Source organism: Sarcophilus harrisii, chromosome 3 (assembly GCF_902635505.1).
Source record: "Sarcophilus harrisii chromosome 3, mSarHar1.11, whole genome shotgun sequence".
NCBI lineage: Eukaryota > Metazoa > Chordata > Mammalia > Dasyuromorphia > Dasyuridae > Sarcophilus > Sarcophilus harrisii.
Window position 1 is genome coordinate 599,711,248 of NC_045428.1, and position 26,901 is coordinate 599,738,148.

Here is a 26,901-nt window from a genome sequence, read left to right on the forward strand (position 1 = left end):
GCACGAAGTCCTCGGAGGGTTGCGGCCGGGGCCACCACGTGTTCTTTCTACTCCAGTCCCCGAAAATGACCCTTCTCACTAAGGCCGATCCTCCTGCTTGTCGCCTTCATCCCCGCCCCTCCCAGTTTCTCCAGTAGATTCTCCTCTGCACCATCTCTCACCAGCTGCTCTTTCGCTTCGGTTCAGTAAACGTTTATGAAGCAGGTGGCAGACCCTGTGCTGGCTACGTGCTAAGTGCTGGGAAGACATTAAGAGGCACCAAGATACTGTCAGCGGGCAAATCACAGCATCCACAGACTTGGGAAAAACGGACTCCCGAGAAAACCTTGTTTATTGCAGGAGAATCCCAAAGGACTCCCAGTCCTTAACAGAAGTTTACATTTTTATAACAGCGCAACAAAGGGAGGAGGGAAACCAAGAAGGGAGAGGGACTGGTGCAGCAAAGACTGGGAAAAAACCGAGAGCACTCCCCGATGGGAGGAGTGAGGTGATGGCAAAAGTCTCCCGCTTTTCCTTGGGAAATTGCTAGACTCCCGGGAAAAGGATACACTGTATCCCACCCTGCTACTTTATCTCTAGCAGGTAGCCACCGGACTTTGAGGTGGGCAAAATAATAACATAGTAACTTATATCACGGAATAATAATAATAAAATGTTGAAATGGTACCGGTGAGGTCTTTTGATGTCTGTAAATTGGATTTAAGTGAGGCAGATTTGCACAAAGTCATCAACGTCCTTCTCTCCTCCAGAATATTCAAAGTCCAGGGGGCGAAACAAAAGTCAAAATGACTGGCAAGGGTTTGAAATGCGGGGGATGACCTTGGAGTCTTTGCTGTCTGGCTGAACTGGGAGATCTTTACATAGCCTGCTTCTGGGCCTAAAATAAAACTATTTTATTTATCCATAATAGGAGTTTAATAAGTTTTTGTTAATTGATTAATCCTTTGGAATTAGAGAAGAAAACTAGGGGCAATGAGTAAAGTTACGAAGAGGGAAGTTCAGGATGATATCAGGAAGAACTCACTAACAATAGAGCTATACAAATGTGGAAAGAACTGCCTCAAGAGGGAAAGTGGTGGTTGTCTAAAGGGGCAGGATAGTCGACTATTCCTCCAGTCTGATACTGTTGGGATTCTTTTCATGTGTAGATTGAACTTGATGGCTACCATCTTTCTAATCCACACATTCTGTGATCGGGGCTGATGGAGAAAAGGTCATTGCCCACAGGAGAGGTGGGAGCATAGAGATGATCAGGAAAAACTTCCTAGAAGAAGCGGTATTTTAGGAATATTTAAAACCATGGGGCAAAAAGAAAAGGGAAGGGCATTCCAGGTATGGGCAATGTAGTGAATAGAAAATGCAGGATGTGTTCAAAGGGTGAGAGCTTGGGGATGGGGAGCAGCTAGAATTCAAGGGTCCTCAAACTACGGCCCGCGAGCCAGATGCAGCAGCTATGGACATTTATCCCCCTTACCCAGGGTTATGAAGTTTCTTTATTTAAAGGCCCACAAAACAAAGTTTTTGTTTTGACTATAGTCCGGCCCTCCAACAGTCTGAGGGACAGTGAACTGGGCCCCTATTTTAAAAGTTTGAGGACCCCTGCAAATTGTATGATCTGAAACCTGACACTAATATAACCTCACTTAATGTAATTAGGATTATGAATTTATGAAAAAATATATATTTGGCTTATAGTAGATTGAGGGGATTGTCAGGAAGTGATTAATAGTAGAAATTCAGCAAATCACAATGATTCCGTCTTGTGATTTAATCCTGAAACTAGCTTAGTGCCTATTCAATGATGGGTCTAATCTAATGTCTGTCTTTCTAGAAAATCATATTCAATTGCGAGAATTAGTAGAAAACCTTACTGCATTGGAACCTAGCTCTGTGTGGCTAGAAAATGGTGCTATTTAGAGATCTTTAACGAAGGACCTATGTAATGCTGACCAGAAACTCAGATCCAAAGATTGATGCAAGGTTTTTCTGACAACTGTGTCTCTCCTGTAACCCATATGCCTTATCTGAAAATTAGTTTCATATTAATCAATCACTCACTATTTCTAAGGGCCTCTGCCAGGTCCCTTTGGCTACTCTTATAGGTGTCAAACCTGTAGGTTTATACTCTGGATCATCTGAAGTAAGTGGATGGACTCCTGAGTGGATGACAGAACCCTCTGGTGACCTCAAGGTTTGTCTAGTATGGACCCAGAAGCCTCTGATACCCAGATAAAACAACTGACCTAAGATTCCAGATGAGAGCTGAGTGCCCAGTCTAGTTTTTTTCCTCTTTCTTTTTATGTGCTTAATCACCAAGGCCCTGATTCAAGAATGTGTTGGCATTTTTTCCTTCTATATATTTTGGCCTCTTCTCTTTTGTGTCTGTAACAAACAGTGGCTAGACCAGACCTATTATTGTATTTATTTATGCTATATACCCTGTTGTGAGTTTAGCAATGATACCTGGGGCAGATTACTACCAGGTACCTTTAAGGAATTGATCTCCTGGGTTAGAAATGTACCAACCTAAGCCCACAAACTTGACATCTTTTTCTGGCCCAACTGGCCTCTCATGGCATTTTAAAAAAAATTTAATAGCCTTTTATTTACAGGTTATACGCATGGGTAACTTTACAGCATTAACAATTGCCAAACCTCTTGTTCCAATTTTTCACCTCTTACTCCCCCACCCCCTCCCCCAGATGGCAGGATGACCAGTAGATGTTAAATATATTAAAATATAAATTAGATACACAATAAGCATACATGACCAAACCGTTATTTTGCTGTACAAAAAGAATCAGACTCTGAAATATTGTACAATTAGCCTATGAAGGAAATAAAAAATGCAGGTGGGCATGAATATAGGGATTGGGAATTCAATGTAATGGTTTTTAGTCATCTCCCAGAGTTCTTTTTCTGGGCATAGCTGGTTCAGTTCATTACTGCTCCATTGGAAATGATTTGGTTGATCTCGTTGCTGAGGATGGCCAGGTCCATCAGAACTGGTCATCATATAGTATTGTTGTTGAAGTATATAATGATCTCTTGGCCCTGCTCATTTCACTCAGCATCAGTTCGTGTAAGTCTCTCCAGGCTCTCATGGCATTTTGGCTCATGACTGCCTTTCCTTTAGCGGCCAGAAGGGAAAGGGTTACCTTGGCCAAAGGGGGAAATACCAGAATACTTTTAGGAGACATACTGTTTCCCAGAGCTATGCCCCAGCAAGCAAACTGTGCCCCGAGCTTGGCATATCAACAGTCCTTTGCAAGGTGAACTCAGTCACAGCAAAATTCTAAACTTATTTCACACCAGCACTAGGTAGTCCCTGAGCTCAGACAAATACCTGCAGGAACTGTTTCAGTCATGAAACTTTACTCTGAACTAAGTTTGTCTTACAGTTTCTATTACTCCTCATTTATCAGAGCTACAGCTTAGTCATTGGTATAATTATTGAGATTTTCCCATTGTCTAGTTTCCTTCCTTGCTTGCAAGCTGTTACCCTCACTGTGGGAAATAAACTTCTGTCTTGGTCTCTGCACAATTGTTTTTGTTCGCTCTGACTAGTTGCCTTTGGCTTCTGCAGGCCAAGAGGTTCCAATTGACAATAGCTTTGATTAGTTCATCTGAAAATTATTTTTATAACTTTAAGCCAGCTCCCTATATATTTGAGAAATGAGGCCTTTACTAGAGAAACTTGCTGTAAATTCTTTTCCAATTACCATTAGTAATTGTGTTTTTCTTTATTTATTTCCTCCTGTTTACTCTACTCTCTCTCCTTTCACCCTGTCTATCCTTAAAAATGTTTTGCTCCTGACTATTGTCTTTTCTAATCCCTCCCTTCCCAACCTTGTCTTACTCCCTTCCCCTCTTACTTTTCTGTAGGGTAATATAGATTTCTATACTCCAGTTGTGTATGTTATTCCCTCTTTGAGTCAATTCTAATGAGAGCAAGGTTCAAGTGTTCCTTCCCACCTCCCCTACCACTACAAAAGCTCTTTCATACTTTTATGTAAGATAATTTACTTTTTCTTCCTTTCCCTCTCTTACAGTGCTCTTTCTCAGGCCTTCCTTTTATTTTTATTTTCTTTTAAATAGCCTATAGATGTTTAGATAGCATATTCAACTCATACCTCTGAACTCTGTCCGTATAAGTTCCTTCTAACTGCCTTATTAACAAAGTTTTTATGAGTTATAAGTATCATCTTCCCATGTAGGAATGTAAACACTTTAACCTTATGGATTCCTTTATGATTTTTCTTTCTTGTTTTATCTTTTTATGCTTCTCTTGAGTTTTGTGTTTGAAAGTCAAATTTTCTACTCAGCTCTGGTATTTTTTTTATCAGAGCTGCTTGACAGTCCTTTATTTCAATGAATCTACATTTTTTTACCCTTGAAGGATTATACTTAATTTTGCCAGGAAGGTATTTCTTGGTTGTAATCCTAGTTCCTTTGACTTCCAGAAGATCACAATCCAAGCTCTCTGCTTCCTTAATGTAGAAGCATACTTTATCAAGCGGTTGACTCTTTTTTCATTATTTTCTTGAATCATGGTAATTTACTTTCCCAATTTTCCCTCTACTCTTATTTGATTTTGAAAATCCTTTTTGAGCTTTTCCATGATCCGAGACCAATTCATATTTTTCCTTGAGACTTTGGATGTATCAGTTTTAACTTTTGATCTTCTAAATTTGTATTTTGATCATCTGTCACCATGGTAACTTTCTATGATCAGTACCTTTTTTTTGGTGGTTGTTGTTTATTTATTTTTCCAGTCTCTTTGAGTGAGATCTGGGACATCTTTTTCTTACTGTTATTGAGAGAAGTCCTTCACCCTTATTGTCTAGTATATGGATATATATCTATATAGATATAGATATGTATGTATGTGTATGTGTCTTATTTATCTGCATACTTATATATGATGTACGTGTATGTATGTACTTTCTCTGTTTTGCTGTGGACTTGGATAAATGGTTTTCTTTGCTACTTTCTATGTGCATATCAATTGTGAAACTGAATTTTTATGGGAAGGGAGTCAAGCCTTGAATATAAAGCTTGGAGTCATATTTCCCTCCATTAATGAAATAGCAATCAAATCTTTGGCTTGATTAAAAACCACATCTCCTGGATATATAAGAAATCAACATGTTTCTTGCTTGGTATGTCCATTCTTTGAGAAGAGCAGGGTGGATAAGCTTCTGATCTAAATGTTCTGCTTCCTCCTCCCTCACTCCACCTCTCTTAAAATGATGGAGAAAGACTTCATGTAGAAGGTGCTGCTTTAGCAGAAATCTGAAGGAAACAAAAGCTCTGAGAGGCGATGGTGAGGAGGGGTGCACTCCAGACATCAAGGACAACCAAACGCAAAGGCAAGAGGTGGGAGATGTAACACAATAGGGGCTTGATGAATACTTGTTGAATGAAGCTAACTGCCTGAGTAGGAGAGGTGAGGAAGAGAGAAAGTTAAGGAGGACTCTCAGATTGGCACTCCAAGAGACTCTTTGACTCTTTTCTTTACTTCATTTCACATTTCAAATTTCTCAACAAATTCAACCTTGTCCATCCTTCTCTGTGATTGTAATTCTCCTATTAATATCTGTAGCCTCTATCAATTGCTACTCCCATCATGTAGTTCAGGACTTCATGACCATCTTCTGGAGGCTATTACAATCTCTTTATTCTTTCCCTCTCTTTTTTAGTCCATTAGTCATGGCATTATCAGATCATAATGATCTTTATGCAGGAATGCAAAATTAGATTTGGAAGAGACTAAATGTCGTGTGGTTCAACTTCTCCATTTTTACAAGTGAGGAAATTGAGACCCGGGAATTTTAAGTGGATTTGCCCAAGGGAATCGTGGCCGTAGCTGGGATTCAAGTTTGAACTTTATGACTCCAAGTTCAGAGCTCTTTGTTGCAGCATGCTGCCTCCCAACTCTTTTTCAAAAAAAAAAAAAAAAAAAATATAGTGGCTTCTTTTTGCTCACTGAGTAAAGTTTAAACCCCCCCCCTTTTTTTTTTTAATTTAAAGTCTCTCATTTTTGTTTTTCTTCCCCGGTTATTTCTACCTTCTGAATCCAATTCTCCCTGTGCAACAAGAAAACTGTTTGGATCTGCACACATACATTGTATCTAGGATATACTAGGACATACTCAACATATATAGGACTGCTTGCCATCTAGGGGAGGGGGTGGAGGGTGGGAGGGAAAAATCGGAACAGAAGTGAGTGCAAGGGATAATGTTGTAAAAAAAAAATTACCCTGGCATGGATTCTGTCAATAAAAAGTTACTATAATAAAAAAAAAAAATTTAAAGTCTCTTTGCCCTCCTCTTCAAGCTTTTTTTTTTTTTTTAATATAATATTTTTTTTCATCTTCCTTTCCACTAAGATAACGGGTCCTTCCTTGTTGATTCCCTTTGGCTTGGCCTCCTTAAGCTCTTTGTTGGCTTTGTATGCATTCTTTAATGTCCATTTTAAAAGCTAATTTCCGCTAATGCCCCAAATCTGCAATTACTTCTTTCCCTTTCAGACCTGACAAAGCACTCTCCTCCTCCTCCCCGTGTCCCTCCTTCTCTTTCTCCTCACCCCCTTCTCCTCCCCATTTCCCTTCTCCTCTCCCTCCTTCTCCTCTTCCTCCCCCCTCCCCCTTGCAATTGGGGTTAAGTGACTTGCCCAGGGTCACACAACTAGGAAGTATTAAGTGTCTAAGGCAGGATTTGAACTGAGGTCCTCCTGACTTCGGGCGGCGTGTTATACAAAGCACTTTTCTGGTGCCCCTCGAATTCACTAATTACATATCTAATAGGGCCGAATCTCCCAACTAGGTTCTAAGCTACATGAGGGGTACAGAGACCGTTCCCATTTTCCTCACTCTCTAGTACAGGACCCTCCACACGATGGAAACTTAACAAATATTTCAGGAATTAAATTAAACCTCCCTCCCGAATATATTCCTGGTTTCCCCAGTTCTTCTTAATACACATTTAATTGGACCATGTACTTTTCTCGGGACTACATTTCCCAGAATTCTTTGGGGCGTATTCTCTAATACGCCTCCATTTCCCCAAATCCCTGCAGAGCAAGTGACCGGCCCAGGGATCCCCTAAACTAGTGCTGAGGGAGCCCCTGAACGTCGTCCTGAGCGTTGTCCCGAGGACCGGGCTCAGGTGCGCAGGCGCAGCCCCCCACGGCTGGCAGGAGCAGAATGGAGGGGGGAAGGTGCATTGTTCCTGTGACAGCTGAGAGGGTTGTGTTGGCGTGGGTGTGTCACGCGCGTGTGAGAGTGGGCGGGGCTGGGAACTGCGCCCAGGTAATGCGGTTATGCGCCCCCGGCCCCTGCTCAGTGCCCCGACCTCTGCCAGGAGAAACCGAACCTAACAGAGCCACAGATCTCTGGGAAACTGGAAATGACTGAAAATATTTAACTTGGTGTGGAGAGGCAGCTGGGAACGGCTGGAGCTGGCCTTGGTACCAGAAAGGTCTGGGCCAGCCCATCTCTGAGGCTCCCTACCTGTGTGATCTTGGACAAGTCACTTCCATTGTCTAAGATTGACGTGATTCTTAACCCGTCTTCTCGGGACTATTTCAGAATAACTGGTTTTCTTGGTAACCCTATGCATTCGGTGCATAGAAACCTGGTCGTGAGGAGACCGTAAGAGGCTGTCAGGGGGCCCGGGCTAGAGGTAGGGTCTCCCTCCTCCCCGGGTCTCTGGCCAATGATCTTGCGTTTGTGGGCTGCCTTAACCTCCCAGTGCCCTGCGCGGTCTCTCAGGACTAGAAGCTGGATGTTGTAGCTACTGACATGAGGGAAATCACTGATTCGGATCGACCTCCCTCCTCCCTTCATAAAGGGAAGCAGCTGAAGGATGGAGACCTTGAGTATCATACCCAGAATCGCCTGCGACAGTGTGGGAGATTCTGTGAATGATCCTCTGAGCAGAGCTCCCTCCGTCCCTGGGAAGCTGCCCCACGACTGTGATCTAAGGAGATCTGGCGAGGCTGTCTCTGGGCTCTGGGGCCAGCTAGCGTGAGGGATCGTTTCCTGGAGGCTCTGGGAGCTGCCCTCTACAACTGGCATATGACCTCTGTCCTTCCCTCCCCCCCCAACTCTGGTTCTTCAGGATTTTGTCCTTCCCCCGATGAGAAGAGTGAAGGAGGAAGTAGAAGGAGGGACTTCTGGGCACCTGATGGTCAAGTCCCAGGTGAGTTAGGCTTTCCTGCCTCTTCTGAAACACCACCTTATTTCTCAGACCTCTTTCCCTCGTCCTTGGCTGGTGCCTTGCGTCTAAGTCCAATCCAAGGTCCTGCCACTTGATTATTCTCTGCCAAACAATTAGGCGATGGGTAGATTTAGGAGGGGATTAGAGCTGGAACGGGTTTAGAAATCACATCGCCTCTCCTCACCATTTCACACACAGGGAAAACTGAGGTTCAGAGATGCGTTATACCTACTCAAACTCTCCCATTGTATCCTAGTCCAGTGAATGCTGCCCGAAAGCCTCTTGCGTGCTGCAGAAGTCTCCTCTTTGAGTATTCATTTGTCTTCTTTTTGGGGTGTGTGTGTATGTTTTCCTTTAAAAAGAAATCTGTTGTTATTAGATCACATTTATTGATTTGTTTTTTGGTGCTGCAGTCGATAGAGCATTCATTGCACCTGGCATCCAGAATACCCAAGTTCAAATACAGCCTTAATCACTGACTAATTGTAAATGGGCAAGTCATTTAATCTTTGTCTGCCTCAGTTTCCTCAATTCTAAGATGGGGATAATAATAGCCCTCCCCTCACAGGGCTGTTGTGAAGATTCAGTGAGAAAATGTGTATATACAGTGGTTTGTAAACCTGAAAGCACAAAATAAATGCTAGAGATTGTTATTGGTAATGCACTAATAATAATGAATGTATTTCTCTCCCTTCCTATACCCAGTGATTTTCCCCTTTCCCCTTGGCAAATCTCATCAATGTGTCAGACACTGGCAGTAATATCTATCACTAAGCACTTGAGAAATATGATCCTATTTGATCCTCACAACAATCAAAATTTTGACTTCCTAATTCTCCCCTCTCTTTCCCAGCCTCCTTGAGAAGATAAGCAATTCGATGTAGATTATACATGTACAATTGTGGGAAACATTTCCATGAACCATACCGTTAACTTCTTAAGCTATTTTTTTTTTGTTGTTGTCTCTCTTTTGTTTTAATTTTACTGTTAGGATTTTCTCCTAATTCCAGGATTAGGTAGATTTTTTTCCCTTTCAATATCACGCCCTGCTAAGTTTCCCCCGAGTTTGTATATTTGTATATTTTCTTTTTTTGGAGAAAAAAATTCTTTTATATCTTTTTTTATATTATTATATCTTTTATATATTATCTTCCTTAATAGAATGTATGTTGACATTGAGTTCAGGGACTGCCTTCTGCTTGTGTTTCTGTTCTCAGTGCTTAGCATTGTGTCTGGCACATAATAAGTTTAGATTTGGGGTACCCAAATGAAATTAGGGTTTCTGGTGGTCAGGGAGTTAAATGAGATCTACTGGCAGCTTTGGGATACAGAGAGTCAAATAGAGCTCCCCTGCAATTCCTCAGATTTCAGCACAAGGTTAGGGAGTTTTGGGGACTCCCTTTCTGGCGGCGCAGAGTCCCCTGTAAAGGAATTTACAGACCCAAAAACCTAGATTGATAAAAGAGGTTTATTATGGGGGGTTGGAAGTAAGGTTAAAGTCTGGTTAAAGTCTAGTTAAGGAAATAGGTGAAGATAAAGAGAGGAGGGCACCAGAAACAGTATTTCAGTGGGCAGAGGCCCTTGGGATGCCAGGCATGGCATAGCTAGTGTGTTTGGAACCTCTGCAAAGAGAAGGTTTTAGTTTGGGTCTTTTATAATGAGAGATTTAGATAAAGGGGCCCATGGATGGAGTCCCAAGTTGGCTCAGATCTGATGGGGACTGAGTCAAGCCCAGATCTCCTATTGGAATTCAAAGGGATGCTTTTGACCAGGATGTGTGAATCAAAGGTCTTAGCTTCCTGAATTGATAATGCATCAGCTAGGAGGGATTGGGAATCAGAAAGGAATAAATCAATTTGAAAGGACTAGTTTCTTAAAGGGACCACAACCGCTTCAATAAGTGCTTAATAAATGCTTGTTGACTGCTTGATTGGGGGGAAGAGTAGGGGAAAATGAAGTCTTCTAGAGGGTATGGAAAAGGTAAAGAAAAGGAAGTGGAGAAATAGGTTACTAAGATATAGTGGAAGTGATGGAAATACAGGGATAGGAAATTAGGGAATGAGGGATTTATTAGACTAAGGGGAGTTTGGAAGTGCCAGAAATATTCAAAGATACTAAAATGTATAAGTCTGCCTGTTTCCTCCCAGCGCCCCTAACTTTAGGTATGATCATTTCGGTTAGCTTTTTGTTACTTTTGTCAGCTGGTGTAAGGCAGTTCCTTGTGTGCTCATTTTTTATTTCTTTAGTAATTGGTGATGTTGGACATTTTTTCAAAGTATTTTGTAGCTAGTGGATAGGGTAGTGGACCTGGAGCCAGGAAGACCAGAGTCCAAATGCAGCCTCACACACTCTCTAGTCGGTGACCCTGTGCATGTCATTTAATTTGTCTAGCTGAGCTTTCTCAATTATAAAATGAAGAAATCAAGGGCTATTGTGAGTCTCAAGTGAGATAGTGTTTGTAACCCTTAAAGCATTATGTAAATGCTAGTTATGATCATTTTTGCTATGAGGCATATTTCCTAATTTGTGAACTAACTACCCTTTCTCCATTTGAGATTAGATTTATATAATTGTAATTATATTGTATATTGTAAATATACAATTATATTGTATGTTGTAATTATATTGTAATCACTTATATCAATTGCCTAGAAATTCTATAAATGAAGCTTGTAAGATTTATACATAGGAGGAATCATGGGAGTAGCTAATTGGGGGTCCTCAAACTACAGCCTGCGGCCAGATGCAGCAGCTGAGGACGTTTAAACCCCTCACCCAGGGCTATGAAGTTTCTTTATTTAAAGGCCCACAAAACGAAGTTTTTGTTTTTACTATAGTCCGGCCCTCCAACAGTCTGAGGGACAGTGAACTGGCCCCCTGTTTAAAAAGTTTGAGGACCCCTGCAGTAAATAGTGCAGTGAATAGAATACCAGCCCTGGAGTCAGGAGGATCTGAGTTCAAATCCACCCTCAGACACATAATACTAGCTGTGTGACCCCGGGCAAATCTTATAACCCCAATTGCCTCAAAAAACAAAACAACAAAAGGTGAAAGAATCAGGTTTTTTATTCCATTCATTTTATTTTTAAATTTTTCTCACATTTCATCAGGCAGATATTATATAATTGAGTCTATTTACTTTGTACCCCTAAATTATTTTATTTACTTGTATTAACATTTATTGATGTGCTTTGTTTTGACACATATATTGCTTCCAAATAAACAATTCCTCTGAATCCATAATACTCTCTGATTAAAAAAAAAAACTTCAGAAAAATAGTTTCATGTAACTGATAGTATAGATAACTTTGGAGTCTTTTTGAGTCCCATTTCTTAATGGAAAGGATATATATTTCAGACTCAGGATCAAAAACTGTATTTGGGTTTGACTTGAATTCACTTGTTTTTAGTATTTTCTATTGTAATAAGTATGTAAAAATAATATCTCTTTTAAACTTCACAACAACCCTGTAAGGTAAGTGTATTATATTTCCCACTTTACAAATGGGGAAACTGAGTCAGATAGAGTTTTTTTGTTTGTTTGTTTTTTAAGTTCATTGCTCAGGGATACTTAGTTAATATCTGAGATAGGATTCAAACTCATGTTTTCTTGACTCTGAGGCACAATATTCTATTTACTGTGACATTTAGCTATCTGATTAAACAAGCAAACAAACCAAATCCCCAATATATTTCTTTTGACTGTTGAGCCTCTTGACAATATCAAGGGTTTTGATGAGGAGAAATGACCAAGAATCCACTCATGGCCATCTGGATTTTGCTGGAAGACCTCTGGTGAGGGGGACCTCACTACCTCCAGAGAAAGCTTGCTTGCCTTTTGGATCACTCTTCGAGGACTAGAGAGCTTTTCTCGCCTCAAATCTAAATGGACCTCTTTGCAAGTTGGGCCCATTACTCCTTGATCTGCCCTTCTGATTCAAGCAGAATAAGTCTCCATCAAATGGTCTTTTGAGATCTCCTTTGAGTCTTTTCTTCTCTGGATACAGAGATTCAGTTCCCATTTGTCCCTTCAGCATCCTTGTGGCCTGTCCCACTTTGGCCTTTTTAATAATGATGATAGTGATAATAATTATAGCAGCTAACATTTCTATAATGCTTCCTTTTGTGCCAGGCACTATGCTAAGTGCTTTTACAAGTAATATTCTTTGATCCTCACAACCCAGGGAGGTTGGTTGCTATTGTTATCCCAATTTTATTGGTGAGGAAACTGAGGCAAACAGAATTTGAGGGATTTGCTCAGGGTGATATAGCTAGTAAGTGTCTAAGTGTCCCCTTCTTCTGGAAGAAAGGGAGATGGGGCCCCGTGTTCACCTAGTATAGAGGGAGGAGTGTAGAGGTGAGATAAAGCTCACATAAAATCTGTGATTTACACAATGCCTCATATACAGTAAGTACTTAATACATGCTGTTTGATTATTCCCCAAATGTTGTGGTCAGTAATGGAGAGCGATTTATCTAATTAGAAAATAGCATCAGTCAGTCAACATTTATTAAGCTCTGATTATATACTAAGTGCTGGAGATGCAAAGGGAAGTAAGAACGTTGCTCCTTCTTTTCTAGGCTGAGTCCGAATTGGGTTAATTCTTGGTAGAATATAATACAGAATGCGATGCCGTATATAGAAATGAAATGAAACGTTGGAGGTTATCTGGCTGTTCACAAAAGGAGAAGGATGTTTCAGCATCGAGAACATCCCTGTGTGATATGGCGGCTAAGTTGCACATAGCGGTCTTCCAGCCGAGCATCAGGGCTGCTGCTGGGAGATGAAATCCCAAGGGAAGAGCCATGAGTTGAGTCTTGGGAGAAGCCAGAAAGGTAGAGATGAGGAGGGAGTGCACTCCAGGTGTGAGGTACATCCAGTGCAAAGGCCTGGAGAGGAGAGATGAGATATAGCGAGGAATTCAAGTAGAGCTGGATTGGAGAGTGTGAGGAAAGGAGAAGGCTAGAAAGGTGGGAAGGGACTGAGTTATGACACGCTTTAAATGCCCACCATTTAATCCTGAAGGTAAGTAGGGGTCACTGGAGGCTGAGTAAGACAATGTGGGTGACATGGTTAAATCTGTACGAAAATGTATTGGAACTCAATTCTTGGCCACCCCAGACCCAGTGTGCCATCCACTGCATCACCCAAAAGTTTGCTCTTTCAGGAGCTGATGACGTTCCAGGATGTGGCCGTGGACTTCACCCAGGAGGAGTGGGGGCGCCTGGAGCCGGCCCAGAAGGACCTATACAGAGACGCGATGCTGGAGAACTACCGGAACTTTGTTTCCCTTGGTAAGGATGCCTTGGCCCTGGAAGCTGCCATCTGACCACAGGAGGGTCAGCAAGGCAGTTCTGAAGCATTTATGAGGCATCTACTAAGTGCTGGGGGAGGGAAACAGAAATAAAACTCTGTGTTCAAGGAGTCTTAGTTAGTGGTGGGGGATATGACATGTGTGAAGATAAGAAAATATAACAAAAATAATAAAAATTAGAGAGAATCGGGCACTGAAATGGGAGAGATCTGATGAGGCTGCTGGGCGTCAGTTAAATCTGAGCCATGCTTTTCAGGAAGTTTGAGGCTCTGAGAGGTGGAGGGGTGAAGAGAGAGTATCTTGAGACAAGGGAGACGTGAAAGGAGGTGCAATGGTATGTCCAGGCAGAACTAGCCCGCTTTGCTGGGCATGGAAAATCCTTGAAGAGGGGAGTATCATGAAATAAATCTGGAAAAAAGTCTCGCGGGAGCCATATTGAGTAGGGCTGGCTTTAAAGGCTGAGCTGGGAATTTTGTTAGAGTAGAGGCAATAAGATTTTTGTAAAACTGAGTCATATTCTACGTGTCTGAGGGGAGACAAGAAGGTGCTTCTGAACATCTCTGAGAAAGGGAGCGCTGTATCAGACATGTGCTTCTGGTATCTCAGCTTGATAGCTCTGCGTCTTTCTAATTATATGACTATGGTCAAATCATCTCACTTCTCTGGCACCTCAGGTGTCTTATCTAACATAAAAATGGTGGATTAGCTTGTCTCCAAGGTCATTTTCAGTTCCTGGTTCACTCATTCTGAACTTGATCTTTATTTTATTTTTAGGAATATTTAGGAACTAGTATTATACATAATAAATATATATTATGTCTATATATAATAAAATATTTAAAAACTACAAGTCAAGTCAAGAAGCATTTATTAAGTGCCCGCTGTGTACTAGGCAGTGTGCTGATACTGTGGATAGAGAGAAGGACAAAAACAGTTCCCGCTCTTAAGGAGCTCACAGCTTGATGAGGAAGACCATATGCCAGCAACTGTATGAACAAGGTTTGTTCAGAAAGAAGGCCCTAAGAATAAGGAGGATGGGGAAGGCTCCCCTTTCAGTTGTTTTTAAAAATAATTATCTGTAAATATTTATTTTAAAGCACAGAGACCTTATCATTGTCATTATTATGATGATGATCTTCAGTTTCAAATTCTCTAGTCCTCTTATCCTCTCCCTTACCCAGGGAGAAGGCAAATTAAACTAAAGGGGTGTGTGTGTGTGTGTGTGTGTGTGTGTGTGTGTGTGTGTGTGTGTGTGTGTGATGCACATTTCTGGATTTGACTGAGACTTGAAGGATGCATGGAAACCAGAGGCAGACATGGGGGCGGGGAGGTAGGTGGGGAGAGACAGAGACAGACAGACAGAGACACAGAGAGGCAGAGAGACAGAGACACACACACACAGAGAAAGAGACAGAGAGACAGTGAGAGACAGAGAAAGAGAGACTAAGAGACAGAGAGAGAAAGATGGATGGTCACAAAAAGACAGAGAAAAGACAGAGTGAGTCATGGGTGAGGACCTGCTGGGAGGCAACATAGTAATTGTAATTTTCAGGACCTGCTGTTAGTGGATCAGTGATTCTGCATTTTTATGGAATCTCTCCCAAAATGTATGGAACCTCTATAGGATGTCTGGAATACTTCCGTCTGCTTTGATTTTTTTTTGGTACAGGAATATTTTAAAAATGGACAAGTCCCTTTATTTCTTAGTGCCAGGGATCCTGGACAGAGGCTCCATTTCCATTTTGCCTTTTTATTTCCAGAGCCTGGTATAGTAGCTGGCACATACAAGGTAGACACTTAAGGAATGATGGTTGGATTGAATTTCTAAGTGAGACATTCTCCGCCAAAGCCTCAGTACCTGCTTCATGCATTTTGTGCATCAGCCAGATTTAGCCTCCTGGATGTTCCCCATGCACAATCACTCGTGTTCCATCTCCATGCCTTTGTACTGTCTGTCCCCAGTGCCTGGAACGCCCTTTCCCCTCACCTCTGTCTATTAGAATCTCTTGATTATTCCCTTCAAATCCTTTTTCTGGTCATCACCAGCTACTAGTTTCTCTTCCTCTAAATTATCTTGTATTATATAAATCCAATGTTATCTCCTCCTATAGAAAGTAAGCTCCCTGATGGCCGGAATTGTCAGTACAGTGCCTCACTCACAATGGATTTTGAATGGGGGCTGTCAGTTGATCAATTGATCATTCAAATATGGATCCTAGAGACATGAAAGGGTCATATTCCCTTAGCTGAGGTGGGACCGAAATTTTAGTTTTTCCTGTGATTCATTCCCCGTCCTTCCTGAGAACCCAATATAGGGTGTTCTTCAGAAGCCCTTTGTTACCACTTGCTGGGGCTTTTTAGCTTGCTGCCTTTGCCCCAAGTGAAAGAATATGATTTAATTCGAATCATTAAATATTTGTTAAGCAATGTTTAAGTTTAATGTTTAAGCAATTTGTTAAGCAACTCCGTGCTGGGCCCCTTGCTAAGCACTGGGGATACAAAAAGAGGCAACAGAGAGTCCCGGTCCTCCAGGAGCTCGTAGTTTCATAGTGTAGACAATGTGCAAACAAATATATGTGAATGCAAACGATTACAGGAAAAACAGGAAATAATTAAGAGAGGCACTGGAATGGCGCTCTGTCTTCAGTAGTCCCTGTTTCTTTCTCATGAGCAGGGCTTCCCGTTTCCAAACCAGATGTGGTTTCCCAGTTGGAGAGAAGGGAAGTCCTGTGGTTCCCAGACAGAGACATCCCAAGATGCCCTTTTCTAGGTAAGTGATGGAAGACTGGAAGAAGGGAGTCCTGGAAAGCAGCATATTCTTCAGTCAATCATGCTTCAGCCAAGGATGTTCCTGCTCTCTCTCCTAGTAGTTTCCTCCAGTTTCAGAGAAAAGTCACTCCTTTTCTCCCTGACTTTAGTCCTATCACCTGAACAGATTTACAAGTCAGAGTTGGAAGGGGCAATCAGAAGCCATTTGATCCAACTCACCCTGGAGCAAGAACTCCCTCTACATTACCCCTCAGAAGTGGCTTCTTCTTCCCTCTTTTCTATCTTTATCTTTTCTATGCCATGGATGCCTTTGGCTTTCCCATGATCCCATGGATCAGCCTCTCAGGATATCAGAAAACACATGATTACAGAGGACACCAATTACATGGAAAGCCAGTTCTCAAACTTTCTATTTTTTCAAAACCAAGCTTACCAACTTCACCGTGTATACAATATAAACTTCTTTTTGGCTTTTAAAGTCCTTCAGCATCTGGCTTCAACCTCAATTTCTATCCCCATTATTCATTACTTTCCCTTCGGACCACTGGGGTCTCCCTTCTTCACTCCTGAAGCTCGATCACTTTCCTTTACACCTTTGCCTTGTCCCCCTCCCTAACATGTAATACACTTTCTACTCCCCTCTAACTCACAGAATCCCTTTTCCTTCAGGTATCTATTCAGATCCGTTCTGTAGACTGATCCTTTTGGTAAGTATGGAGAAGTAGATGGGAGAAGGTAGAGATTTGAGACTGGGAGCGCCATTTGGAGGTTTTTGCAGTAATCCAGGTGAAAAGGAATGGGGGTGTTCTACATCAGGCAGAGAAAAAGGGACATAGAGGAGAGATACCATGAAGGTGGATAAGACTTGGCAACTGATTGAATGTGATCATAAGGGAGAGTAAAAAATTAGGGATAATTTCAAGGTTAACTGATGTTTTGAACCTGGGCAATTGATTATGTCTTGGAAAGAGATCAGGAAGTTCAGAAGAGGGTTAGATTTAATAGGGGAAACAACATATTCCAAAGAGAAATCCTTACCTCCCCCTAAATTCCCACCTCTCACCCTTTTCTGGTACTTCCAGTACTTCCCCATCTCTGTCCAGGGTGCCACCATTGTTCCAGTCTCCCAGTTCGCAATTTCAGCATTATCCCTGACTTCTCACTCTTTTATCCATGTATCTGATAAATTGTCAAGTTTTTTCCATCTGTTCCCTTCTCACATGACTAGCACCCCCAGCTCAGGGCCTTACTCCTGACTTCTTGTCTAGATTATTTCAATCACGCCATAGTTGATTTTCATTTCTGCGCTCTCTCCCCATTCCCCACGGATTTTCCTTAAGATTTGTCTGACTGTCACTTCCCCTCTCCATCAGTCCTAATGACTATCACTTCTCAAATAAAAGATAGACTCTTCTTAGAGGTCTTGTAAAGCCCTTTACAATCTGGCCCCAGCCTGCCTTTCCAAACTCTTATCTTCCGCCCTTTCTCACACTCTCTACTGTTTAACCAAAATGGCCTTTTCCTGTTCCTCCCACATGGCACTCCATTTCCTATCAAGAGATAATATTTGTAAAGCATTAACACAGAGCCTGATACACAGCAGGTGCTTAATAAGTGCTTGTTTCCTTTCCTTCTGTGCCCTTTCACTGGCCATCCAGCATATCTTATTCCTTTTTTTTTTTTAAATTTATTTAATAGCCTTTTATTTACAGGATATATACATGGGTAACTTTACAGCATTAACAATTGCCAAACCTCTTGTTCCAATTTTTCACCTCTTACCCCCCCCCCACCCCCTCTCCTAGATGGCAGGATGACCAGTAGATGTTATATATATTAAAATATAAATTAGATACACAATAAGTATACATGACCAAAACGTTATTTTGCTGTACAAAAAGAATCAGACTCTGAAATATTGTACAATTAGCTTGTGAAGGAAATCAAAAATGCAGGTGGGCATAAATATAGGGATTGGGAATTCAATGTAATGGTTTTTAGTCATCTCCCAGAGTTCTTTTTCTGGGCGTAGCTAGTTCAGTTCATTACTGCTCCATTAGAAATGATTTGGTTGATCTCGTTGCTGAGGATGGCCTGATCCATCAGAACTGGTCATCATCTAGTATTGTTGTTGAAGTATATAATGATCTCCTGGTCCTGCTCATTTCACTCAGCATCAGTTCGTGTAAGTCTCTCCAGGCCTTTCTGAAATCATCCTGTTGGTCATTTCTTACAGAACAGTAATATTCCATAATTTTCATATACCACAATTTATTCAGCCATTCTCCAACTGATGGACATCCATTCAGTTTCCAGTTTCTAGCCACTACAAAAAGGGCTGCCACAAACATTCGTGCACATACAGGTCCCTTTCCCTTCTTTATAATCTCTTTGGGATATAATCCCAGTAGTAACACTGCTGGATCAAAGGGTATGCACAGTTTGATAACTTTTTGAGCATAGTTCCAAACTACTCTCCAAAATGGTTGGATTCGTTCACAACTCCACCCACAATGCATCAATGTCCCAGTTTTCCCGCATCCCCTCCAACAATCATCATTATTTTTTCCTGTCATCTTAGCCAATCTGACAGGTGTGTAGTGGTATCTTAGAGTTGTCTTAATTTGCATTTCTCTGATTAATAATGACTTGGAGCATCTTTTCATATGACTAGAAATAGTTTCAATTTCTTCATCTGAGAATTGTCTGTTCATATCCTTTGACCATTTTTCAATTGGAGAATGGCTTGATTTTTTATAAATTAGAGTTAATTCTCTATATATTTTGGAAATGAGGCCTTTATCAGAACCTTTGACTGTAAAAATATTTTCCCAGTTTATTGCTTCCCTTCTAATCTTGTCTGCATTAGTTTTGTTTGTACAAAAACTTTTCAGTTTGGTATAATCGAAATTTTCTATTTTGTGATCAGTAATGATCTCTAGTTCTGCTTTGGTCATAAAGACCTTCCCCTTCCACAGGTCTGAGAGGTAAACTATCCTATGTTCCTCTAATTTATTAATAATTTCATTCTTTATGCCTAGGTCATGAACCCATTTTGACCTTATCTTGGTGTACGGCGTTAAGTATGGATCAATGCCTAGTTTCTGCCATATTAGTTTCCAATTTTCCCAGCAATTTTTATCAAACAGTAAGTTCTTATCCCAAAAGCTGGGATCTTTGGGTTTGTCAAAGACTAGGTTGCTATATTTGTTGACTGTTTTATCCCTTGAACCTAATCTATTCCACTGATCAACTAATCTATTCCTTAGCCAATACCAAATAGTTTTGGTAACTGCTGCTCTATAATATAATTTTAGATCTGGTACAGCTAAGCCACCATCATTTGATTTTTTTTTCATTAATTCCCTTGATTCTTGACCTTTTGTTTTTCCATATGAACTTTGTTGTTATTTTTTCTAGGTCATTAAAATAGTTTTTTGGGAGTCTGATTGGTATAGCGCTAAATAAATAGATTAGTTTAGGTAATAATGTCATCTTTATTATATTTGCTCGCTCTATCCAAGAGCATTTAATATTTTTCCAATTGGTTAGATCAGCATATCTTATTCCAAAGAACTCCTTACTTTCTTCATGTCTCAGTTGAAGTATTACCTTGCAGTTAAGCCTTTCTAACTAAAAGTTGCCATATCCCTTTTAAAATATAGTGTCTAGAATTGAATGAGGTGCCTCAATGGATAGAGCTCTGGGACTGAAGGGAAGAAGGCCTGAGTTCAGATATGGCTTCAGACACTTATTAGGTGTGTGACTGGCAAATCGCTTAACCCTGTTTGCCTCAGTTTCCTCATCTACAAAAATGAGCTGGAAAAGAAAATGGCCAACCACTTTAGTATTTTTGCCAAAGAAACCCTCAATGGAGTCATGAAGAGTTAGACGTGACTAAAATTATGACAGCAACAGGAACTGAGCTAACTCTAAATGTGGGCCTAGTAGAACAGACTAGAGTAAGACAAGGATTTCTATGACCTTGACAGTAATGGATGTTAAAAGGCTTCTCTAGGGGCAGCTGGGTGGTACAGTGGATAGAGCACCAGCCCTGAAGTCAGGAGGAGGGTTCAAATCTGGCCTCAGACACTTAACACTTCCTGGCTGTGTGACCCTGGGCAAGTCACTTAACTCTGATTGCCTCAGGGAAAAAAAAAAGCTTTTTTATTCATGGAACCCAAGATGGTGTTCACTTTTATAGTGGCTATAAGAAACTGATTTGTAGTGAGTTCATGACAACCAGAATTTTCAGGCCTTTTGAATGACTCCTGACAAACTATTTGTGGAAATGAGTTTTCAACCACAATGCAGGGCTTTACCTTTATCTTAAAATTTCATATCAAGTTAAGTCAGCAAACATTTATTCAGCACTTACTATGTGCCGGGCACTGTGCCCAGTGTCGGAGATATAAAAAAACCCAAAATAGTCCCTGCATTTAGGAATCTCATAGTCTAATGTGGAAGACAACGTATAGTTAACTATGTACATTAACGTATTAAAGAATATTAATTGGGGATAGTCAATAGAGGGAAGGCAGTACAATTAGGAAGAGCTGAGAAAGGCTTTTTCCCAAATGTGAGACTTCAGCTGAGACTGGAAGGAAGTCACAGAAACTAAGAGATGAAGATGAGAAAGAAGTTTCAGGTTTGGAGGACAGCAAGTAAAAATGCTTAAAAGTATAGAGATAGAGTATCTTACTCAAGGATCAATGAAGATTCAAGTATCACTGGATCACAAAGTACACTCATTGTTTCAGCCTGTTGAGTTTTAAAAAATTAAAATTAATTATTTATTAATATGTCAATATAAATTATATTGTTTATATCAAATTATTAATTAAAATTAATTAACATTAAATTTTTAAAAAATAATTTAAAAATTGTTTCTGATTCAGCTATCTAGTATGTTAACTATTTCCTATGTATTTGTTTCTACCAGCTATTTACAATTTCATCTAATGTCTTGATAAAAACATAGACCACGAGAGAACCAACTATGATATCTAAGACATGCTACTAGAGCACTCCCTATGGGTTGAGGACATCTCTTTATTTGTTATTCTTCCTGGATAGTAATTCAGCCTGTTGTCCATGTAGGCTTCTTGTAGGAGGTAGTGCTTGAGTGGTGCTTGCAGGAAGAAGAAGATTTTGAGGTACAGGTGAGAGAGGAGAGCATTCTGGTCCAAAACCAAAGGCATTAAAAAAGGAGATTGAGTGCCATCTTTGAAGAAGAGCTACGATACTTTTATCCACACCACATTTTATTATCTTGACCACAAAGATTTCTTGAAAGACTTTGTTAGATGGTCTGCCAAATTCTAGATATCGGTTGCCTTTGGCATCCCTTCATCTCTTAGTTCAGAAATAAAGATCAGCTGTGCCATTGTGTATTGAATCCATGATTTTTCTTCTTCTAAAGCCTCATAAAACATCTCTTTTACAATAATTTCCTGAATTTTGTCATAGATAGCTTCAAACTTGCTGATCTGTAGTTTTTATAACTTGTTTCCTATTTCTCCACTATGCAAATATTTTATAAAAGATTGCCTATGGTGGTTCTCCAATGAAAGAATAAATTCTTTCCATATTCTATCTTTTCAAAAGTGACCTTTTTATGTATGTTTTAAAAATTAATCAAAAACATTTATCATATAATAAATATGGGCTGAATATTATTCCAGATTCTGAGATTACAAAGACAAAAGCCCTTGAAGAACTTACATTTTGATGGAGACAGCATTCACATAAACTGACATATCCTATACAAAAAAGGCACAAGGTACAAACAAAACCAATGTAGCCCATGTTAAAAGAAAAGCAGAAATCTGGGAAAAATTTTTGAGGTAATTTTCTCTGATAAAGGCCTCATTTCTCAAATATATAAAGAACTGACTCAAATTTAAAAGACTATAGGTCATTCCTTAATTGATCAATGATCAAAGGATATGAATAGGCAATATTCAGACAAGGAAATCAAAGTTATCTGTAGTCATATGAAAAAAGATCAATCACTACTGAAAAGAGAAATGCAAAGTAAAATAATTAGGATATACCATCTCATACCCATTAGATTAGCTGATATGACAGAAAAAGAAAATGACAAATGTTGGAAGGGATATGGAAAAATTGAGACACTAATTCTCTGTTGCTAGAGTTATGAACTGATTCAATCATTGTATAGAGCAATTTGGAACTATGTCCATAAAACTATATAAGTGGACATACTTTTTGATCCAGCAGTATTGATGCTAGGTCTTTTTCCAAAGAGCTACAAAAAGGAAAAGGATACACACACATACACACACACACACACACACACACACACATACATATTTATAGTTCTTTTGTGGTGACACAAATTGAAAATTGAAAGGATGCCCATCAACTAGGGAGTAGCTGTTCAAGTTGTGGTGTATAATTTTGATGGAATCCTACTATGCTATAGAAAATGATGAATAGGACGCTCTCAGAACACCTAGAAAAGCTTATATCAATTGATGCAAAGGGAAGTGAGAAGAACCAAGTGAACATTGTATACAATAATAGCAATGTGATGATCAACTGTGAATGACTTAGCTATTCTCAGCAATACAGTGGTCCGAGACAATTCCAGAGGTCTTGGGTGGAAAAATGCTATCCATCTCCAAAGAACGAACTGATGGAATCTGATTGCAGATCAAAGCATACTATTTTTCATTCTATTTTTTCATGTTTGTTTCAGTATGTGTTTTCTTTCACAACATGACTGACATGGAAACATGTTTTGTATGACTTTGCATATATAAGCCATATTAGATTATATGCCTCTTCAATGAAGGGAAAAGGAAGGAAAGGAGAAAGAGAATTTGGAAGTCAAACTTTTAAAAAGTGAATGTTAAAAATAATTTTTGCCTGTAATTGGAAAAAATAAGATATTTAGTTGAAAAAAAGGCTTAAGATAATATTAGTGAGGAAGGCATTAGCTGAGAGCACCCAGAAAGAGCTCATACAGAAGTTGACGCTTGAGCAAACAATATTCTCTTTTGAAAATGGAACTTATAAAATAACTTCTTTTTTTTCTGAGTATGAAGATCAGTGAATTTTAACATTTTTTCCTTCTTTCAGCTTCCTTTACTCAGAAGACAAGATATAAAACCAAGAAGTCAATTTCAAAGGAAGGAAATTCTATGAGAGAGTCGTCCAAGAAGAGATTCACAAAAGATGGTCTCTGGCATACAAAGTTTGAAGAAACTTTGTGATATAGGGTTAGCCAAACAGAAAGGCAGTACAGAGAGACAGTATTGGGAGAGACAGTATTGGCAATCAACAGTCACTCATAGAAAACCTTTTAATGAGTTGAATGTTCATGACTTTGGAAGGAAGTTCAATCTTGTGTCAGGTCTTCCACAGCAGACAGTTCCAATGAGAAAAAGTTTCCATAAATCTACAGGTGAAAAAAGTTTTGAGCATTTTTCAGGACTAAGTAAGTATAGTAAACATTCCTTAGGAAAAGCACTTTCTAAGTATATAGTAAGTGCAGAAAGCCCTTCAGTTATCATTCAGACCTCATTCAATACCATAGAATACATTTTGGAGAGAAACGCTGTAAATGTAATGAATGTGGGGAAACCTTTAGCAACAACTCATGCTTAACTGTACATCAAAGAATTCATACTGGAGAGAAACCTTATAAGTGTAATAAATGTGGAAAAGCTTTTAGCCAGAAAGGGAACCTTAATACACATAGGATAATTCGTACTGGACTGAAACTTTTTAAGTGTAATCAGTGTCAGAAAGCCTTTGGCAATAAGTCATCCCTTATTGTTCATCAAAGGATTCATACTGGTGAGAAGCCCTTTGAATGTAATGTATGTGGAAAAGCTTTTAGCCAGCGAGGATATCTTAAGCAACATGTTCGAGTCCACACTGGAGAGAAGCCCTTTGAATGTAATGAATGTAGAAAAGCTTTCAGCAATAATTACCACCTGACTCGACACCAAAGCATCCATACTCGAGAGAAGCCTTGCGTATGTAATGAATGTGGCAATGCCTTCAGCCAGCAAGAGTACCTTAAGAAACATAAGAGAATCCACACTGGGGAGAAGCCCTTTGAATGTAACAAATGTGGTAAAGCCTTCTGTGACAATCACCAACTAACTCGACACCAAAGCATTCATATTCAAGAGCGGCCTTATATGTGTAAGAAATGTGGACAAGCTTTCAGAAACCGTTCCCCTTAGCTCACCTTAGCTCATCAGAGAAATCATGCTCAAGGGAAACCCTATAAATGTAATGAATGTGGCAAAGACTTCAGGCACAGCTCATCTCTTGTACAACACCAGAGGATTCACACTGGAGAGAAACCATTTCAGTGTAATGAGTGTGAGAAAGCTTTCAGCCAGAGGGGAGATCTTAATAAACACAGGAAAATCCATACAGGAGAGAAACCTTTTCAGTGTCACGAATGTGGGAAAGCTTTTAGTCAGATCAAGTATCTGACTGAACATCAGGAAATTCATTCCCAAGAGAAACCCTGTAAATGTAATGACTGCAGAAAAGCCTTCAGCAACAATTACTGCCTTAATCAACATCAAAGAATTCATACTGGAGAGAAATCTTATATATGTAATGAATGTGGGAAGGCTTTCATTCAGAGAGGAGACCTGACTAAACATCAGAGAATTCATACTGGAGAGAAACCTTTTCAGTGTAGTGAATGTGGGAATGTTTTCAACCGCAATGGAAACTTTAAGCAACATCAGAGAATTCATACTGGAGAGAAACCTTTTGAATGTGATGAATGTGGAAAGACCTTCAGGCAGAGGCAAAACTTAACTACACACAAAAAAAACTCATACTGGTGAAAAACTTAGTGAGATATAATTATCTGGGGAAAGTTCTTAGCTTAGAGGAACATCCAAAGAATATCAGAGAATTCATGCCAGAAATTTCTAGAAATGTAATGAATTTGAAAGCCTTCAACATGTGCTCATTCTTAGTAAGTAGGAAAGAATTAATATTGAAGCAAGACTATAAGTATAACTGACCATGAAAAAATTTGTGGATGGGAATTCATGTTCCATCAGAGACTTGATCCTAGAATCAGAGATATAATAATACAGAAGAAACTACATAAAGACTTGTAAATTGTGAAATTCTAGAGTCAAGATCTCAAATTTTTTATTAAACTGTACAATTGTTTTGGTATTTTTAAGAGAGAAAAATAACTATATTTGTCTTTATATCTCCTTTCTCTTGATGTACATATTAGTTTCTGTTTGGTGATAATGGGGTGGCAAGAGTTTAGGATCTGAAGTAGCACCTAAATCACAAGATCTCAAAATTGATTTATTAAACATTTAGGCATTTGATATGAATATCATTTATTTTAATGACTTTTCAGAGCCAAGGAATAAAAAGATAGACAGTAGTGAGTTAAAATGACTTTCTTGCCTATGGCTGGGTAATTCTCCATTTGGAGATTACTTAAGTATCTCTTGAGATGTAAATTAATTACCTCTGGATAGGGTAGTTCCAGGTTATGTTTGTTAATTGTATTGTCTTGGGATAGAATCATAGCATCAACTAATTTATCTGAGCTAGTGAAAATCACTTAGCTAACTTCAATCTCAGAGTTCAAAGGGACCTTAGTCACTAATTGTCTAAGTCATATTTAGACATGAGTTTTCATATATCACACTATCACACAATAAAAATATTTTTAGAAATAATTTTATTTTTACTTTTTTAATTTCTAAGTTATCCCTCTCCTCTTTCCACTAACTAGTGAGAAGGCAAGAAAACCAAAATCTTTTATAAATATGAATATTATACAAAATAAAAATTTACATTAGCTGTGTTTTTAAAAAATCCCAAAACCAGAAAAAGAAAAAAAAAAGCTTCAATCTGCACTCTTAGTGCATCAGTTCACTATCTGGATTTGGAGATCATGTTTTATCATGAATCTTGGAATTTTGGTGGGTCATTGTGTACAGCATAGATTTTTTTAAAATAACTTTTTATTGACAGAACCCATGCCAGGGTAATTTTTTTACAACATTATCTCCTGCACTCACTTCTGTTCTGATTTTTCCCTCCCTCCCTCCACCCCTTCCCCCAGATGGCAAGCAGTCCTATACATGTTAAATAGGTTACAGTAGATCTTGGATACAATATATGTGTGCAGAACCGAACAGTTCTCTTGTTGCATAGGGAGAATTGGATTCGGAAGGTAAAAATAACCCGGGAAGAAAAACAAAAATGCAAGCAGTTTACATTCATTTCCTAGTGTTCTTTCTTTGGGTGTAGCTGCTTCTGTCCATTCTTAACCAACTGAAACAGATCTAGATCTTCTCTTTGTCGAAGAAATCCACTTCCATCAGAATACATCCTCATACGGTATCGTTGTTGAGGTATATAGTGATTTCCTGGTTCTGCTCATTTCACTCAGCATCAGTTCATGTACAGCATAGATTTTTAAAAAAGTTTTTATTAAGTGATCATCCAGCTTTTGCTTGTATATATCCTGTAAGTATAAACCTATTAGTTCCTGAGGCAATGACTCCCATTTTTTAATAGTTCTAATTGTTAGAAAGTTTTCCTTTTTTTCAAG

The 26,901-nt window shown here is 39.5% G+C and overlaps 1 protein-coding gene across 1 annotated transcript; it reads left to right on the forward strand.

The window, feature by feature from the left end:
- The first annotated feature begins 7,052 nt into the window (after positions 1-7,052).
- Positions 7,053-26,090, forward strand: LOC111719955 (zinc finger protein 69 homolog B-like). Its single transcript, XM_031963944.1, has 4 exons — positions 7,053-8,205; positions 13,392-13,518; positions 16,213-16,308; positions 23,415-26,090. Exons 1-4 carry the CDS (start codon positions 8,143-8,145, stop codon positions 23,546-23,548), a joined length of 420 nt encoding a protein of 139 aa, XP_031819804.1. The 5' UTR covers positions 7,053-8,142; the 3' UTR covers positions 23,549-26,090.
- The last annotated feature ends 811 nt before the right edge of the window (positions 26,091-26,901 follow it).